Raw genomic sequence first — 20,834 nt, forward strand, 5'->3', positions numbered from 1 at the left:
TCTCTCTCTCTCTCTTTCTTTCTTCTATTACAGTTTCACTCTGTCACCCAGGTTAGAGTGTAGTGGCATGATCATGGCTCACCACAGCCTCAAAGTCCTGGGCTCAGGTGATCCTTCTACCTCAGCCTCCCAAGTAGCTGAGACTACAGGTATGTGCCACTACACCTGGTTAATGTTTTTATTTTTTGTAGAAACATGGTCTTGTTATGGTGCCTAAACTGATCTCAAACTCCTGGGCTCAAGCAATCCTCCCCACTCAACTTCCCAAACTGCTGGGATTATAGGCATGAGCCACGGTGACTAGCTTAATTTCTTTGAACAAATGTTTTTAATATTTTGTTTAGCTTTTCTAGCTGCTCGCAGTGGAAGGGTTGATTCAAAGCAACAGTTAACCATAGTTCCCTCAGGAGCAAAACTCCTATATTTGGTATTGTATTTTATATCTGCATTCAAAGCCTGGCTTTAATAAGTAGAGAAGATTTAGCAGATTTAGCTCACCTGCTCTGTGCCTTGGGCTCTGTTGGGTCAAGACAACCTCCTGAATTCCAGTCCATCAGTACCTAATGCCTGACCAGCCACTTAGACTTCCTCTGACTGGGTCATTGTCAGTCTCAGAGAGGGAAGGATTTGGACAACTTTGTGTTCTTAGGCCCTGACTCCATCTTGCTTGTTTATTGGGAGTTCTAATCTTGTTTTTCTCTTTCTCCTTCTTCCAGAGAAAGACTACCCTTTTATTTTTTTCTTCTTTTTAGTTTAACCACTACTTGACTTTTTTCTCATTGCTCCCCTGAAGATCATAGAATCCTGATTCCTTCTCTAGATCTCAGAGTTGCATAATCTAGAATTGCTTCATAAGAAAGTGTCATTGTTGCTTAGACTTCATGGTATTATGCATCTTAAACAGTCTTAATTCTATATCCCCACCTTAACCTCATTGAATATATTTTTTTACTGTTACTTATTCTGCTTATGAAGACATACTTTTTCTGCATACCTATATCTATTATCAGTGACTGGTCTTGAACTTTTAGCTAACATCTTAAATCTTAGAGTTTTTCAGTTTTCTGTGTAGATAAACCCTCTTCGTTTTCCTTAACTTACCATTTATAACAAAGGTATTGATATAACAAATAGCATGTTATATTTTATATACCTGATCTACAACCTGATCTACCCATGAAGAGAGCTCAAGAACTCATACCCGAATATTATTTGGCTGAGAAGAGACTGGAGTGAGGATGGGGAGAGATATTTTGGTAGCAGAGTCAAAGTTACATTCCCCTCTATGAGCTACAAATTGCCAAGATCTTCAGTCATGGGTCCGACAGTTCTCAAGGCACATGTTGGATCTTGCAAATTTGGTCCAGAGGGAACTAAAGAGATTCTCTAAATGGTAGGAAAAGCTCATATAAGCAGTAATTTTCCCCCAACAGTTACCAGCCTATAAGGTCTATGTCAGCTGATGATTTCCTTGTCCACCAACTTGCAGGCAAAAACCTCTGTTGTCTCGGGATTCAAACCTTCACTTTTTTCGTTATGAGACAACACTGAGATTGTTGACCTACTTAGTTCATAGATATGTGGCCATTTATTATTCTTTTTTATTATTCAACAGACTTGAGTAAACACGCTATGAGGGACCCAGCAGTGACTTAGATGCGCTGGTGCTACTGAGGAAGACAATGACCTATAGCATTTTCACTTATGTCTTGGCTATCACAATAGACATAACCAGGAAATGGAACCTGTAGGGGAAGGCGAGGATGAGAGAAAGGGTTGACTAGAGGGGATGGGAAAGGAGAGTGGCGATTGATCTCTGAGCTGGGAAGGGGGCTGCAATGGTGGTTGCAGATCAGGTCCTCTGCTATCACCAATGTTGTGCCACTATGGAGTGAAAGGATCACAGGCTCATCAGAAGCAGCAGAACAAATTTTCCTGTTAAGGATTCAAGACTGGTTCATTTTCATTCTGAGCACCTGGACTAACTTTGATCATCCAGGGGGTATAGAAAGAGGAAAAGGTGGAAGAAAGAGTCCACTAGTTACCAAGTCCTCTTATTCCCTGTCTTTATTTACCAGCCTTCTCTGAAGATTCCACTGCTTCCAGTCTAGCTTGGGTCCTCTCTGCTTCTATTCTGTATTTTGGCTATAGTCTCTTGTCTTTGCTCTCTCCTTGCTCGATGCATTTTATACTTGCATTATTGAAGCTCCCAGCAGGGAACACACAGCACTCTCAAACTGGGTTGTTTGAGGACAGTTTAATAAGGGGGCTTACAAAAGGTCTAGATAAGATGTAAGGAGACCATAAGAAGCAGTGTAGCAATGTGTTGTAGCTACCCATAGTTCTTTAGGGGAGAGGATGATTACTAGAGTCTGGAAAGAGAGTTATGTGGAAGGGCTCCCTTCAGAAGTAATCTTTGATCGAGGGTCATAGCCAATCCAAGGCTGCCCTGCAGTGAGGTCACGGGGAAACATATACCCTCACCTCATTGTCCTTCCCTCCATCACCCTGTGGCTGCTCTGCGTTGACTGAACTCAAACTTAAGTGGAGGACAAAGGAACCCATTGAGGCAGTGTGTATGGTACAGCAGGCATAGGGCACAGAAGGTTGGAGAGTGGAGTTGAGGGACAATGATATCCATAGCAGTACTGCTCACAGACTTGGAAACTAGGCAAGGGATTTGACTTTCCTTGGGGGTGACTGGCTTTGGCCCTCTCTCATGTCTTCTTGATCTCTTTTGATTATATCTGTAAGCAATACCCTTGTTGACTCCCAGCTGTATTTCTCCTAGGAACACTGTGCTATTAGTCATCTTAATACCCCTGTGGGTCAGGCTTTCTTGGCTCCCATTGTGGTAATGACATGCACTTTGTTTCTTTTCTTTTCTTTTTTGGGGGGGAGTGTCAAATTCTCTCACTGTCACCCAGGCTGGAGTGCAGTGGCATAATCACAGCTCACCGTACTCTCCACTTCCAGGACTCAGGCGATCCTTCTGCCTCAGCCTCCCGAGTAGTTAGGATGATAGGCCTGTGCCATCATGCCTGGCTAATATTTTCATTTTTTATAGAGATGAGGTCTTGCTATGTTGCCCAGGCTGGTCTTGAACTTCTGGGCTCAAGCATTCCTCCTGCCTCAGCCTTCTAAAATGCTGGGGTTACAGGCATGAGTCACCGCTCCCAGCTGCCCTTTCTTTCCTTCCTTTTTTCTTTCTTTCTTTCTTTCTTTCTCGCTCTCTCTCTCTCTCTCTCTCCCTCCCTCCCTCTCTCTTTTAGAAATGAGGTGCTTCCGTCAAAGTGTCTCCTACCTCAGCCCCAGCTTGTACAGAAGAGATGCCACCAGACTTCTCAGGGACGCTGGTGGTCCTCTCACTAGTACGTTCCTTCCCACCTTAGTAAAAGGGTGTTTTCTTGATCATCCCTTGGTGATCCATCATATCAGCAGTTGGATCTCTGAAATTACTTAGTACAGGGATTGACAAGGTTCCTCTAAAAAGGGCCTGAACGAACATCTTCTAGGCTTTATGGGCCATCTGGTCTGCTGCAACAATTTATCTCTGCCATCATAGTGCAAAAGTGCTATAGACAATATATAAATGAATGAGTATGGCTCTGTTCCAATAAACCTTTATTTATAAAAACTGAAATTTGAATTTCATATAATTTTTATGTGTCACGAAAGATGACTTTTTTAAAAAGAGTTTTTCCCCCCAACCACTTAAAAATGTAAAAATCATTTTTGGATCATGGGCTGTACAAAACCCAGCAGTAGGCTGGATTTGACCCATCGCCTCAATTTGCCAATCCCTGACTTAGTAGGCTCATTCTAGCATTTTCACTTCTCTGAGCATTTTGTTTCCTTTGTCCACAGTTTGCCGAAGCCATGTTGGTATCTCTATTGATAGCAGCATATTAGACTTATGCCCTGGGGCCCTGGCAAGAGTGCTCAAGCCAGAGTCTCCCAATATTGGCACGTTAGCCTTCAAACAGTCTTAGGTTCTATCCACTCAACCACAATCCATCACTTTCAGAATTCATTCCTAGGCATCTGGTCCCAGTTTCTGCCAGTAGATGTTAGCCACGTCTTTTAGTATGAAACCTTTCACTTCCCTTAGCAGCCCCAGCATTTCCTCAGATAGTGCTGAGATTCTTTCAGTTTTGATACTGTTTGCTGTGCACATTCACATGGCCCCTTGCACCACTGCCGGCCCCTCACTCCCGCCTCAGCTTCCCTGCTATATTTGTGCCCTGCTGGGCTTGACACTATTGGATGCTGGTTCTGGTGTTTCCTGTCTTGGAGACACTGGGGAGTGGGCAGAGAGGGATCTGGTGTGTGTTTGCTGCTGTTATTTGCTAAGCCTGTGGCTCCTTGTGATTCTGTCATTCAGACCTGTGCTGGGCAGGTGACCTGCTTTAGAGGAGACTCCAGTGAGTCCGAGAAGGTGTCAGCATCACATTGGGATACCATTAGGCATTTCTTCTGTCATCTTACTGGTGCCTGCCATTCTTTGAATTCCATGTCTTAGCAAGTCCTCACCTATGATGCTCTCATGTGGGTGTGATGGCTGACTTCACTCTCTTGACTTTACTAAGCACATTTCCCTGTTCTGTCCTACTGTCCTACAAATGCAATTGCAGTTATCTGGCCATGAAGCCCTTCTTTGCTTTGGAAAATCGGGTTGTTTTAGGTATGAGCTGCAGAAGAATGTGTGTGTGTGTGTGTGTGTGTGTGTGTGTGTGTGTGTGTATGTGTATACACCTGCATTTCAGTCCTAAGATATTTATTGAGCATCTGTCATGGGCTCTGAGGTTACAAAGAGGAATACAGCATAGACCCTTTCCTCATTTAAATAAAATGTAAGAAATTTACAAATTCCCTGTGCATCCCAGGAGAAGTACCCTTCCTATACACAGTGGAAGCCATTGAGTGTTTTAGGTAGAACTATGGACAGATCTGACTTCTAAAAAAATCACTTTGCTGGTGGCTGTGTGGAGTTGGACTAAAAGAAAGTAGGAGTCCCGAAGCAATGAGGATGCAGTCCCAGTGAACCAGGAAGGGAAATGTAGGGGCAGAACAGCTTGTGGGGGAGGGATGTTGTGGTTTCCTTTGAGACAAGCTGAGTCTGAATTTGCTGAGGGTCGTCAGGCGGTGATGTCCAGTGAGCTGGGATATACCTGGGTCGGGAGCTTAGGACAGATGCCTGGGCCAGTGTGGATAGCGATTTGGGGACCTGCAGGGGATGGATGGTGGCTGTAAGATGTTATGGATGTAGATATGGATAGAGTAGCTTAGAGAAAGTACTGAGTGTGAGAATGTCGGGGAACCCTACGGTGTGGAAGCAGATGTACAAAGAGAAAGAGGATGAGCCTGGCTGAAGACCAAGTGGGGATCAAAGGAGGAGCTGGGGAACCAGGAGAGGGAGACCATAGAAGCCAAAAAGGAAGAGATTGGCAGTGTCATATGCAGCAAAGAGGAAAGACAGTAGAGAACGAAAGCGGCCCCAGCAGGCTTAGTGCCTAGGATGTCATGAGGTGTGTGGTACCTTGTGGGTGTAGCAAGTGTGGTTTCGGTGGGGGTGGGGAAGTGGTCAGTATTGAAACCCAGCTGAAATGAGGCTGAGCAATTGAGGGCAAAGGAACTAGTGTTGGTGAGAACCATGGTTTTCCTGTCATGTGTGTGTGTGTGTGTGTGTGTGTGTGTGTGTGTGTGTGTGTGTGTAAGAAAGCAAGAAGGACAGCATTATAACTCTCTAGGTGTGTTATATTAGAAATAACTTTTCAATAACATCCTCAATACTCACTTTGTAGTTTGTTTGTTTTTAGAGGAAATCTCTCCAAACCCGTTATGTGGAAAGTGACTTCAGAACGCCGGCTGGACAGGAGGAATGGGATTCCAGCATTCCCTTGGGCCCTAGAACCTGTGTCCTGGTAGAAGCTGCCCCTGCCGGACTCTGCGAGGAGCAGAGGGATGACTGCGCTGAGCCACATGACTACTTCAATGTCCTGAGTTACCGAAGCCTTGGGAGCTTTAGCTTCCTGGTGGAGACTGGTTAGCAGCCAGAGGCATCTTCTGGAAGATACATAATGTCTTTGCTATAGAGATGGACGTATAAGCAGCTGTCCTCTCCCTCAGTCCTGTGTGTGTGTGTGTGTGTGTGTGTGTGTGTGTGTGTGTGTGTGTGTGCGCGTGCAGTCAAGTGAATGGGTGCCATTCTCTTCTCTATCTTCCTTTCTCCATCCTTCCCTTCCATTATGGCAGACCAGGGTTGAGAAGCATGCATCTTGATCATGAGTGCAAAGTTAAACAAACAAACTTGACCTGATTTTGAATCTGGCAGTTTGAGCAGATCCTGTGACTCTGAGAAACACATTCCTCTGGGCACTGGGTAGGGTTTGGGCTACAAGGTTTTGTGGTGGGTGATGAGGATGGTGTGATGACAGACCCACCCCCATCTCATTTTTCATTGTCATTTTCATTAACATTCAATCATTTAAGGCATCTCACTGAGGGGAGATTTCGAGGATGACCAAACCTTGGTCTCTGCCCTTAGGAACTTACACGGGTAAGTGAGGGAGACAATATTTACATGAAAAGGTAGCAAGGAGAGAGAGATACAGGACACAGGCCCTCAGGAGGAGATGTCAGTTTGGGGTGAGATGGTCACGATAGGCCTGGAAACTTGAAAGGGACAATGAGGCTGGTCTGGGAGCAGCAGCAATTTTGTTGGGGAACTTGTAAGATCTAAAGTTGATGGAGCTGAAACTTCCACAAGGAAGGATCTGGCACCAAGGGAGCCAACAAACTTCATATGCTATTCTCTAGGCAGGTATTCCAAGTCTCCTTTTGTTATGATGTACCCAGAGTCCATTAGTGATGGTCTGATGCACAGCATTCTGGGCTCCTCCAGCTGTGTGTGCCTGGGAAGCCCACAGGAAATTCGTGTGCCCACTGAGGGAGCCAAGTCTTAGCATTTGGGCCTTGGTCCATCTTTTCTGGATCAATCTACCATTGAGTCCTTGAAAAAATAATCTGTTTCCCACCAAAAAGAAAATATGAATTTTTTTAATAATAGGACCTCTTCTTAGGCAAAAAACGGGGTGGGGGGGAGGGTATGATAGAGGGTTTTAAAAACAAACACCTTCAAACTAACTTCTTTGAACCATTTTATTCATTCCCTGATCTCTTTGCACTAGGGTTGGGATAATTGAACTGCTCATTTCTGTTTAACTGCATTCAAACTGAATTCTAAAAGATGTTTATCCTTTCACCATCTTAGAGGAATGAGCAGGGAGATTGGATGTAGTGATGACTGATCTTATCTTATGGGCACAGGAACTGAGAGAGAATGGGAAGCAAGGCCATGTTTGCCCACAGTTAAAATAAAGCATTGCCCAGCTCCCTAAGATTCAGGCTGGAGTTGGGTAGAAGACAACTCAACTCCTCCCTGTCCTTGAATTTTTATTTTCCTCACTTTACCAAATGGGTATGTAGTTATGAGCAATGAACTGAAATGTGTCCAACGTCCTTTGGAAGAAAGTGTGTTTTGATTTGGAGAAGATGGATATTGGGCAGAAGTTGGACTGAGAGGTGGGTGTTATTTAACATAACTATGGTAATTAGGAAACATTAAAAAATACTACTGAGATGGTGATAAACTACAAAAGGGCCTATAGATGTTAGGTTGGGTCAGGTTGATAACATGAGATTCAGTTTGACAGGAAATAAATTTTAAAGTGGAATTCACTGAACTAGATTCTTCTCCGAGAACCAGACAAGACAATCCTCTAAAAGCCAGATTTCCGGAGACGTGCACTGCCCAGCACAGTGGCATTTTCCATTTGTAGTTATTGACCGCTTGGGATGGAGCTAGTCAGAATCAAGATGTGCTGTGCTACAGGTGTAAAATATGCCTCAGACTGCGAAGACTTCATATGACTAATAAGAATGTAAGCGATCTCATTAGTAATTTTGAGATATTGATTATATGTCAAAATGGTAATATTTTGGATAGATTGGGTTAAATAAAATATATTATTGAAATTAATCTCACCTGTTTCTTATCTTCTTAACGTGGTTACAATGGAAAATCTGGAATTGCATATGTGGCTCTCATTATATTTCTCTTGGACCATGGAGCTCCAGTCTGTAAATCCAAGCCAAGTTGGTACCCAGGGGAGAGAGTCTGTCTACGTTTGTTGGTCTCTGTCTCTTTCTCCTTCATTCAAAATAGTATCTGAGGAAGCTTCTCCTTCTTATGCCTTTTGAGAAACATATAGGGAAGGTTCGCAGGGAAGACTGAGGTAGGGACCACCAAGTGCCAAGAGAAAGAAATCCCAAGCTCTCTTATATCCCCGCTTGGATTCCCGAGCAAGAGGAAAGGAAAATAAATCAATCTGTGAATGAGTGTTCAGGGAGGAATACATTCACTGATCCCTTGCCCACATGCTGAGGCTGGGTTTATAAATCTTAACTATCCTCCAGAGAATTATACTGAACAATTATGAGAAATTCGAGTCATGGAACTTTGAGATAAATGGTCTTCAAATAGACAGGCCCTTACAATTTTATTTCATGCCTTGCCTCTTCTCACCCTATGAGCTCCCCAAATGAATCATCACACACTTAGGTTCAAATAGATTCCACCAGTGCTGAGCTGGACAGGCCTGGACACGGTGTGCCCACCACTGTGCGTTCACACCACACCCCACAGAGGGAAAAATAGGAAGTATGGCTGTGACTGCCAGCTGTGGGGAGTGAGTTTTGTTCAGTCTTTGTATTTGTCCCAGTCCTACTTCATGGCTGTAACTAGTAATTTCTCACCCTTTACTCCAGAGCACATCTGTCAAGACGCCCAGGGGAACCTTATGTGTAGCAAGAGCCTGAACTTTCTGGAAGTCAGAATTATATACTTGATGCTTGAGAGAATTCATTTGTATAAGGTAGTGCAGGACAATGGTGTCCAATAGAACTTTCTGTGATGATGTGTCATCCAATATGGTTACCACTAACCACATGTGGCTGTTGAGCACTTGAAATGTGGCTAATATGACAAAGGAAATGAATTTTAAATTTTATTTAATTTTAATTAACTTAAGTTTAAATATAAAAATGTGACTGAGGACTAGTATATTGGACATCACAATTCTAGTAATTACCTTGCATATGGATATAAAAAACAGAGAGCTGTGTTTAGAGGACACTAGATAGCTCTCCAATTGTTATGCATTTGGAAGGGTTACCACCAGAAAGAAACACGGTTCTCTTCTATTCTCCTGTGTCCTTTCCATGGTAAAACAAAGCATGAGGTCAAAGTAGGCTGTGCATTTATTTATTTCAGGCTCTTTCCAAAAAGTATCTGAGGTAGCTAAATGGTCTAGGTCATGTAAACAGGGCCAGGACTGTCAAGAAGTTTGCAACTCATAGTTGTTAAGTAGGAATACACTTTCATCACAGGATGTACCCTGGACTATACTCATTCTGACTTCATGTAGGTTGTGAAGAGCACCTTCTCTGGGACTAAAACTCTAATGGATTTCACAGAGATCGAAAGAGGAGTAACCATGGAGTGTAGTGGACTGGGAATTTGGATACTTGGATCAAGTGCTGGGCACGGCAATTCGCTTCTTGACTTTGGATACCTACTTAAACTCTCAGGGCCTCATAACAAATATTCCCTTATCTGTCAAATGGTAATATTAATACCTTTTAAAGGTTCTTAAGAGGATGTGGTTGACTGCTTCATAAGCTGTAAACTGCAGAATTGACATTACTATTGCGGATGTGCGCCAGGCAATACTTACGATGCCACAGAGGTCCCCAAGGGGGCAGCAAAACTTGTTGGGAGTACGTGAGGTGTCTGAAATTATTTAACAATGTCTTTAAAAAACTAGAATGTACAAAAAACTAAGAGTTGCAGATATACCCTTGGGGTTCACAAATTCTCTTTAAGCGTTTAGCGATTTTGTGTTTTAAGTGAGATGAGATGATCATCTTTTAAGAAGTCAAACATACTCTGGATATTGATGACCTTCTTATAACAGGGTGCTACCATTGTTTTTTGGTTTTCATGTTTTTGTTTATAATTAAGTTGATTTCAAGACACAGACGCTTACAGTAGAAATGATTCATTTCCTCTGGGCAGGGAAGCAGTGGGATATTTTGCAATGGTTGAAATACTGAGAAAGTGGTGGGAAAATTGTCTTCCCTTTGCAAACTGTCATGTAGGGATGCTGCATTCAGAAGGACGAGTGCCAAAGCACACAGTGCACTTCACTCTGAGCCATGACTTAGATCCACAAAGCATCATTCAGTACCTTCATGTTGTTCTTGTAGACATTCAATTATGTAGCTTTATCTGTATTTAACTTGCAACTTTATTTTAGTTTTATAATTCTGCAAGAGATATAAACATAATAAGTTTCCTTGGTGTTACATTTGAGCATATATAAGAATGTTTATAATAAAATAATTATGCACTATTTTATTACTAAATGTTATGATAAAATAATCATAGACTCCCTCTCATCGAGGAGCTCTGTGAGAAGTATTTTTTTCCCCTTCATACGGGCGTATACATTACTCAAGTTTGAGAAATACTTGTGTGGCATAAATATTGGATTTCAGAAAACCTGACTTCAAGCAGTAGTTTATTAATTGTTGTGTATTGAAAAAACACATGTTTCTGAACCTGTGTCTCTATAAACCAGTGTAGTAATAGCTACATCACAGTGTTCACAGTGTAATTTTGAAGACAGATAAAATATATGAAGGAGAAACTTTATAAACTGTGAAGTGCTATGAGTAGTGTGTGCTATTTACAATTATTAGGCCCTATAGATAAACCACACCACAATGTTTTCAACAGGTATAGAGGAGGCCTCAAGAGTGTGTGAATGGTGCAAAGAGATCAAAGACTGGTTGAAGTTGGCTGGATTTTTTGAGATGCTGGTTCACAGAAGTCAGATGGGGACAAATTAGGCACCATGAAAATCTTCTCTTTCTCTTTATTTTACACTTCTTAGAACATCAGGGTAACTTAGAAGTTCAGTGATTGAATTGCAAGAAGTCAATATTTAAATTCATAGACATCATCGTGACTCCTCAGGGATTCAGTGGTCTCCTTATGAGCCTCCCCATCCTAGGTTAACGCCTGGATATCTTTGAGTTCCCGTACTGGTGGACATGTCTGTCTGTGCTCAGCTTCTCAGTCTAATATCTTTGTGACTGTCCAAACTGGACTGCCTATAGCTTTTCTTGACTTTCTCTAGCTATGATAATCTTTCTGTTAGTTTATAAACTCCCATGGCACCGAGTCTGAATAGTACAATCCAGTTCTTAATTTTATATGAACTTCTATTTCTTTCTAGTTGTTAGATTTTGAAAGCTTTCCAAGGATGAAATACTTTCCTCCATTTTATTCATACATTTTAGTGTTGAGAGAAATCCAGATGCTCACTGAAGACTCTGAATTTAATTCAGTTGGGTTGACTTCACCAAGGATGTGAGTTTTCTTATCACAACAGCAATTTCTGTACAAATGATGAGTTTAGAGAGCTCTTATGGGTGAGGTTACATAAAAGAAGGGGTCTGTGGACCAAATAGGAGTCGTTTAGGGGCTGCAAAGTCATCAAATGGGGAAATATGTATTTGATGTCACGAATGTTCCTTTTTTGCACACAGATATGAGAAACCCAAAAGATAAAAAGGAGACTGAATGATAGAATCATGGATAATAAAGATGAAGGAATGCAAGGATAGGTGGGCATAGTGTTAGCATTACGATATAATATAAAATAAGTAATAACCACTGGGATTGGTTATTTCCACAGGAAGCAGATAGATATTGATTTGCACATGGAGAAGGAAAAACTGTGAATCAATCTGTATAGAAGTAAATGAACCACGTCATCATTTTGAGGTTTGGACAGGTGTAGGATAATGCACAAATTTGCTTTCTTTCTCCAAAGTGACCTCAACATCGCCAATCCTACTGTAATGCTTACTTCTTGTGTTCAGATGACTGATATATTGAGAATTTTTCTGGGCTTCTGGGGATAGTCCTTAATTTGGATGATCTCAGATAAGACCACAGTATATACAAGACCACAGTATATACAAGAATGTGGAGAGCTGCCTAGAACAGAAATCACAACATAAAGAAGACACAGGAGGAAACCAAGAGAAGAGTTTTTTTTTTAATTATTCCTTCATATTCAAACTTCACAAACAGTGTGAACTTGTACAATACCTCAGAAAGTGAAACTTACAAAAAAAGTGCTGGTAACATTTAAAAAAAAACAACAAAAACCCCAAAAAACAAACATCATTCTTAGCAACATCAATTACTCTTCCACACAAAACAGAAACCTTGTAAAATTTATTTTCGTATTTTTAAGGCGTAATACTTCCGTATAAAGTATATGCAAGAGATAAAACTTCACAGTATTCCAAAATGTCACAATAATAATAATAATATAATAGTATAATGAAGCGCTACAGTTAATTTTTCTTTTTTTGAATGTTTTTTTTTTCCTGTTTAAATAACAAATACAAGTCACAGGTAAATATACGTGAGAAAAATACGAGGCTAATATTAAATGGCAGGTAAGGATACTGTCACTGTAAGAAAAAACTGGCAGGATGTGTGTATTTAGTCTATATTTTAAAGCACTTGATAGAAAAGGCGTATGCAAGGTTTTTCAAAATGATTTTTCTGTTTGTTTGTTTGATAACTGATAACTTAAGAGTATAATGAGAAAAAAAAGGAACAAACTCCCTCTCAAAACTATTGACCTGCTCATCCCAAACCATGTATGTGGATGAATGGATGTGTGTGTTTGTGTATATGTGGATTTATCCGGCACACAGAGTGATAACAAGCAGTGTTCCATGCCCACCTGCAAAGATTGGAGGGTACAATCTCTGTAGTCATTCAGCCCAAGTTCCTCTTGGGAAATTAATCTTTCAACTTAAAGCTTTCTCTTTCCTTGCCTCTCCCTCTTTCCAAACTCTTCCCCAATTCCCAGGTCTTTGGTCTGAAAAGACAGTCTGGTTAGAAAAGTTGCCCTCCATTCAAAATTCACTGGGAAATGGAAACTGCAAAAACAGTGACACCCACACAGACACTGGAAATACCACTTGGACGAATGAATGTGTGTGTGTGTGTGTGTGTGTGTGTGTGTGTGTGTGTGTGTGTGTGTGTATTAGGTCTAAGTATACAGTGTGTGTGTATATGCACATGTGCATGGTGTGTGTGTGTGTGTGTACACAGTAGCAATTGCAAAAAAGGGACCATATTCCTTTTCATACTAAGAGACCTGTGATAAGAATCATTTCTGTGCAGGGAAAAGGGTTTCTTCGAATCTTATCACAACACTGTGGCGGGAACATCAGGAAATGGGGTCACCTTTCAGCAGTCACCACAGTAAACTTCATTGAGAGCACACATACCAGATGTCTGGTCTGTGTACATGTGTATGTTAACAGCTAGCCATTCAGCCAACAGGTAACAGAAAGACAGCAGATAGCAAAACACATCAATAAGGTGCTCAAAGAAAAAAGTGGCACCCACTTCTCAAATGGATGGCCACATTAAGGTGCTTCAAAAGTTTTTTTTTCAGTTTTCATTTCAAACATTAACAGAGTACTGATTTGTGCATGGTAGTTCTGAGTCAGGCCAAGGGTTTTGAGATTTCTGACATCTTCCACTGAAAAGGGCTTTCACTGTAGTTGTTTTGTTCAGTTTGTTGTGGGTCACTTGAGTTTAAGAATGTTTTTAATAGCCAAAAACTGAAATCAAATCAACATGACTAAAAGAAATAACTGATGAAATGGTATAGAACATTACTGCATTCCCATTGGATCAAGATGGTTTCGCCCATTTTTCTTCTTTCGCTAACACTGTTCCTTTTTTTCTGTTACAATCCATTCCTTATGAACATACAGAAATGACCAAAGTCACTGCAAGTCGCTGTTTTTATTTTTTGTGATCTGTTGCAAGAGTCCAACCTTGTTTCCTCTGCTGCTGTTTGTGTAGCATCTGGTTTTGTAATGAGCATCTGGATTTGTAATGAGCATTTGATTTTGTTATGTGCACACATGTCTAGATACACATATGCACACCCATACATGTATAATATATACACTATATATGTGGATATATATAGGAAATGTGTATACATTTATACATAATATAGTGTATATTGTTTCAACTGGAGATAAACTGAACTGGGTTCAGATACTAGCATGTGTTTATCTTTCCCCTGCTCCCTCTGTATATTTTAAACAGTTTGGAGCTTTTATTTATTTTTTTAAAGTGCATTTTCAATGCAGAATAACTGTAATCCACTGATTCCTTGGAAAATGTTTTTGATGAGAAAAATCTGACGGTTCTCAGCCCCAAGCAAGAAAAACCTGGGTTTGGTCATGCCAGGGGCTGACGTGGCAGTGCCAGGCTTGTGCCTGAGTGATTACTGGGCATTCTGGACTCTGGGCACCTCAGTAGCAGCAGCACCTTTATGAGAAGGTGGAGATAGAAAAGGAAGAGGAAGGAAAGTTCAGGTGAGGAAGAATGAATTTGCTGTGTGTTTACGTGTCAGAATTGCTACCTTGACTGTAGTGGATTTGCTCAGTCCCTGCTTGGCTTCAGCTAAGAGATGCCATCTAGTCCCTTCCCCACCAACTGACACCAACCTCCCCATGGCCCCCACGTGCTCAAACATCACCCATACGTCCCCACTCTTGAGGCTGACTTCAGAGTCAGCTTCCTGTGGGTATGTGAGTGCCAGCATTGAGTAGGAATAAGGCACCAGAGAAATCAAAATGTTACAAAAAGATGCAAAACCCCATTTCAAAGAGCCTCTTCCATTGCTTCAATCAAATATTGCATGTGATACCATTTGTCTGTGTGTACGTGAAGTGTGTCAAATACAGTCTCTGAAAGGAACTCAAGGCCCTTCAGCACCAAGAGCTTTAGGAATGCACCCTTTGTCTAAACACCCCCCACCCCCCACCCCCACCCCACACCACAAGCAAAAGCACCAAATCGGGAGAACAAGGCTACTTGCCATTGCTCACCTCATTTTTTTGATAAAAATCAAAGAAGTCGATGAAATAGAATGTTCAGGAAATGCTCTGAAATCAAATGGATTTAGGCAGTCATGCATCTGGTTATTTGATGCTTTAAATGTCCAAAAAGTGTTGTAAAGGGGTTGAAATGTTCGTGTTTAATGTTTTGGGGGAATGTGCTCAACAGAAATTACTTCTCAAATGATGCCCATATCTTCCACCAACACGTCAACCTTCCCTATCTTTAAAAAAAAAATTGTAAAAAGGAAGAGGTTCATCTAACTATAAAAGGAAATAATGAAGGCACATGATTTTATTCGGTCCCACAATCTTAAGAAAATGGTATTCTGTGTGTGTGTGTGCGCGCATACGTGCATGCACGTGCTCACTCATACACATGGAAATAGGAGTTCTGGGGGTTGTTGGGGCAGGAGTCCAAGGGAAGTTGGGAAAGGAGAACAAGAGAAAATTTTGAGACAGAGAGAAGAAAGGAGAAAGGAGGAAATGGAGCCCTCTCTTCAACTTTCTGTCATTGACAGTCTCAAGATTTGGCTGCTTTGAGTCCAGAAAGGAATTAATTTGTCTTGGTCTAGAAAGTGCCCCAGTTAAATATCTCCAGTTTATCATGTTACAGCTTTTGGTGTTTCCCTTTTCCCTTCCCTCCAGCCAAATGATTTTTTAAAAAATATCACAGTTTTTAAAAATTATTTTTTCAATGTTGAAAAAATATGGAAAAGCTATTGAACAGCCTTCGGGCCCTCTGTCTCTCCACCTTCACAGTGAGCAGATGGATGGACCATCCATGGAACCACAGAGGGGGTGGCCAAGCTCCGTTGTGCTCAGTGGTCCCTCGCCCTGTCTTCCCGAGGGCTGGGGCCTTCCACCACCCTCAGCTTGTCTTCCAGTCGGATCCTGCCCTTCCACACTCCCATCCATGGAATGTGGACTGCTGAGAAAAGCAGAGCCATGCTAGAGAAGATGATGACAGTAGCAAGGTCTCAGAAGTAGGTGGAGGAGACGGAGGCTCCCACTCCTCAGGCAGCGTTGGCGTATGCTCTCGGCAGCCTGGTCTGGATGGGAAAGTGTGGCTGGCCACGGAGAGGCTGAAGTCTCACTCACATTACTCCATGAGACTTCAACTCTCAGGCTCACCACTTGTATGCCTCTCTCTGCATCATAGTCGCCCTGGTCCCCAAGAAGGCAAGTATCCAAGATGGAGAGAAAGAGCCTGGCTGGGTCTACAAAAAAGGGCTATGGACAGCAGGATTTCAGAAACAAATTTAACTTTGGTTTTTCCAACTTTTTCAAACCTTAAAAATTAAAGCAGGGCTTCGGTGGCTTCGATCATCTGACAGCTGTTATATTTTTCTCATTTGGCAAGGCTAAGGCAGGGGGGAAGAGAAAAGGGGTTTCCCATAATTGGTTGAAGACACAGGGTGGTAAAATGCTTCCACACTTAAACTCACAGTCCAGTGTTTTTGACATTTCATAAATAGCTTTTTTTTTTCTCTAAAAAAGAATAAAACAAGAACAATCCCTTTACTTACTCATCTGAAACAAAATAAACAGCAGTGGGTACAAACTTCTTCTTGTAACAATTACAAAAAACAACAATATAATCCCAACTTTTAACACGCATCTTGAATCAGTTATTTTTTTTTAACCTCAAAACTGCAGCATATCCTTAAGGGCAAACTTTTCGATTAGTTTTTTCTTTTTTTTTTTAAATAATGTCTTCACCAAAAAAACAGTCTTGTACCAATAAAATGCATTCAAAAATAGAAAATATTACACAACAAAAATATGTATCCTTCCTTTCCAAAAAAGATTCTTCACAAAAAAATGTAGAAAAAATTCCAACAATTTTTTTCCTCTCCTAAACATTAACTTTCAGTCTAGGGCACAATTATTTATTGATTTAAATGTCTGTTTTTGCATAAAACATGGAAGATGCAAAACATTTACTGTATTAGGATTGTGAAGTTACATCCACTCCCACCCCTACTCTAAAACAAAACAAAACCAGAAAAACCCAGCAAACATTAAACAAATGGTCTAGCCAGTTGATTGGCAAAATATCTCCATCCTTCCTTTACTATGCATTTGTATGGGTCAATTGGCCCTTTTGGTACTGGGGATTGTTGAAAAAGGGAGATCAGGATTCAGGATTGGATTCAAGAGCTTCTTTAGCACATGCTGATGCCAATGAGTCATCTATGAGACCACCCGTTGCAAATCCTCATGAGGAAACAAATACATGAGGTAGCACATGGGCCATCAGAGGACTGAAGTGTGTCCATGCATGTACTGTATATATACATCCTTAAAAACCACTTTCTCAAGCATAGTGCATATACATATGTGTGTGTATATATATATGCATCACTTTTATTTTTAATTTTTTTCCAAAATGGAGCTCAAGCTGATGTAGAGCTCCAGGTTGGGCATTCACTGGAATAATGACAAGATCTCTGATCTCAAAGGAATGGCTTATCTTCACTCCCACTGAGTCTAGGTTCCTTTTATATTTTCAGCATTGCAGTTTAAACTGTATGTTTTTCTTACTTGACAATATTTATCTTTTATGTGGGATGTACTTTGTATGTGTATCCAGTACAAATAGGGTTTGTTTGTTTTTTCATGGTTTTTTTCTCTGTTGCTTATTTGCTTGCTGGTTTTTTCTTCATAGTTTTTGTTTTGTTTTGTTTTTGATTTTTAAAACAGTAAAATGTGTCCAATTTTGTTTCCAGTGCATTAAACAAATTTTAAATTAAAAGAAGAAATAAACCTTTCCCCCCCATCCTTTTAAAGGAAATGACTGATAAAAGTACAATATAATAAAATCAGGCATTGCCAAAAATAGCATGATGTGCAACCTCAATTACATCAAAGAAAACAAACAGACAAATAAGAACTATAGAACATAAGCACGAAGGAGCCAAGATTATATAATCCCAACTACAGTATGATTGGCAAGCACTGGTTAAAAAATAGGTAAGGCTACTCTTAGATTTCTAACTCGACATAGTTAACCACTGCTTTTCTGACTTTTCCTTCAACTCTTAATCTTTTACTCACTAGTTCTTTATATCTTTAAAAGGAACAAATTTGTTTTTATATTTTTGGTCTACAGTAGAATTACATATCAATAATATAATAAAAGGATATTTCATTAACAGGTTGGAACTGCATCCATGTGGGGACAGTAGAAAAAAACTACTCATAGACATAGCAAATGAACTCTATTCTTATAAAAATAACCACAAATATAAAGAAATTATAACCAGGGCAACAGAGTAAATGAAAACAGGTGTAGAAAGATATATTTTGGATAATATAAACTCCTGACACAAGCTATGTCCTAGAATTGCAGCCTCCAAACCTTTCCCGTGATTTCCACCTTTCCATAGCTGCACTTAAGATTCCAATGGAAACAGAATGAAAATAGAGTAGACAGGTGGTTGAGTCAGCCAAAGCTACTTCCAAGTTATTTTAGTTGACCAGTCAAGACCAGGTGGATAGCATTTAAGAAACTGGCTAGACACAGGGGAGCTGCTAAAGGACTCTGTTTTTTAATTTTGGAGGAATTTGCAGCCCACTGATAAAGAGAGAAACCAAGGAACCAAATAATTTTTCTGGTAACAAATAATATATGAGATGAAATATAATTGTGATAGTGAGGACATGGTGGTGAGGTGGGAAAGAAGAGAGAGAGGAGGAACTTTGGGCACCACCTCCTTTTGTTTTCTTCAACACTTTGGTTTCCTTCTCTCTCAGAGCATCTTTTAGGTTAGCTGCAGACCCCGATGACTGCTGGGTAAATATGTGTCAGCTCAGCACTCCACATGATATCCATGCTTATTGACCTCCCACAAAGCTAGGCGAATCTGGGGATCCCATCAGCTCCCACCTCGATGGGGCAGAGAAGGCATGCAAAGTTGTCATGGTAGGGGCTCTTTACATTAATTATCCCTATCTGATGGTTAATTCACACTGATGGTTTAGCGTGAGGGAAAAAAAAAGAAAAGACTTGGTAAGAGCTGAGCTTGGTAACCAACAAGTATAAAATTTTCTTCCAGAAAAAAAAAAAAAAGAAAAAGAAAAAGAAAAAAGAAATGGCATCAGTCAGAAAACACTGCTTTTGGTTTCTTTTAACTTTGATCTGTCCTTGGTTTTTCTCTCATTCAGTTGCTCCAGTTTAAAGGAGAGTTTAAGAAACTAGTGCAAATGTCATCAAATCACAGCATTCCAGGAGCAATATCCTATCCCTTCATCCTAAGTGGATACTATCCCTTCAGACCTCCTCAGAAGACTGGGGCAATGGTCCAGAAAAGCATAACTGAATAAATTATTAATCTAGTACTCACTACAACAAGAAAGGCACTATCACAACAGATCAGCCTCCAAGCATTTTCCTTGCCATGGGCATGGGCGTTTCAACCACTCCAGCAATCACAACAAAATCTAGACTGTGGCTTTTTCAGTACTTGAAAGTTATCCAACTTCCCCACCAGCTACTGCAATTGGCTCTGGCTGTGTGGAGGCTTGGCCTGCACTTGTGTAGACACTGCCCTATGTTTCACCAATGACCCTTGTTTGGTTATAAATGATTTAGCTCACTCTCTTCCATGGAAGTTTCTTTCTCTCCATCAGTCTCCAGGTCATGACTCTATCAAAGATAGTTTACAGTGTCAAGTACTATAGCTTATTTTTTCCTAATTTTTAAACCTCTGATCAAATCCTAAGTCATAAAGACAGTTTGGCACCTCCTCTAATAACAAGGTCTCCTGTAGATACTACTGTGAATGGAAGGAAAACCAAAGTGTCCTCTCTTGACTATCAAAGCATATCTCTTGAGCTTGTGGTAGTACTTTTGTCTGGGAGAGAGGAGTTTAGGCTCTGAAGATTAAAATCTTTGGTGACAGAACTGGAGTGGGCATGCAAATTTCAAGGAAGAAGTTTCCCAAAGCTCCAAGAGAAGTATCCTAGGACAGTTCATGTGAATATATTTTAAAAGGTCAATTATTTCTTTCTATAGCTTTGGCTTGGTGCAGGATATGTCCTCTTAGTGATTACCCAATACACATTTCTAAGTACCTGTAAAGAGCTGTGAATTTAGTTTCTTATTTACAACAGAGATCATGCTTTGAGGGATTTAGGGATTGCTTATGTTAGTTCTAAAGGCTTTAGATGGAGTCTTTCTAACTAGCAAGGCTGACAACTTCCTTAAAAAGTTTTAACTTGGAATAGTACACTTGGACGGATACTAAGGAAGGGAGAGAAAGAGATAGGTACCAATGTTGTAATTTTAGGAAAGAAGCCTCAACTGAGAGTTTTCCAAATTGATGACCTCACATGTGATAGTGTTCAGAGAAATTCATTATTAGTCATTTATATGGGCTGTGATCCTTTCTTACTGTGCCAGAATCTTCAAAGCTGTCACCTTGGAATCTGGAAGAGCCATTTAGTATCTTATTATTCCCCACACAATCTATTGCTTTTTCTGCGAAGCAAGATTCTCTTATTAACAGTTACTAAAGAGCTGTCAAACTCTGATTACTTCTAAGATTAAAAAAGGCAATACAAAACTTTAACAAAAAGAAGTTAGAAAAAAACCTTCAAAGCTAAACTTTTAGGCACTATTAAGGTCTTCTGCTTAATAGGGATAGACTACGATGGAGCAGCTAGTAGGTTCTGGTCAAGTCTCCAGCCCTTCCTCCAATTTCAAAGTTGGCCTAGTTTGTTTCAAAATAAACCTTTTACTTCACTGG

General features: G+C 40.6%; 1 protein-coding gene across 1 annotated transcript in view; it reads left to right on the plus strand.

The window, feature by feature from the left end:
- Positions 1-6,050, plus strand: part of TIGIT (T-cell immunoreceptor with Ig and ITIM domains) — a 19,846-nt gene extending 13,796 nt beyond the window's left edge. The window contains exon 4 of the mRNA XM_008065860.1: positions 5,820-6,050. Coding sequence (XP_008064051.1) covers positions 5,820-6,050 — 231 coding nt within the window. The remainder of the gene's footprint in view (positions 1-5,819) is intronic.
- The last annotated feature ends 14,784 nt before the right edge of the window (positions 6,051-20,834 follow it).

This window comes from Carlito syrichta, unplaced genomic scaffold (assembly GCF_000164805.1).
Source record: "Carlito syrichta isolate Samal-C Ts95f unplaced genomic scaffold, Tarsius_syrichta-2.0.1 Scaffold308815, whole genome shotgun sequence".
Taxonomy (NCBI): Eukaryota; Metazoa; Chordata; class Mammalia; order Primates; family Tarsiidae; genus Carlito; species Carlito syrichta.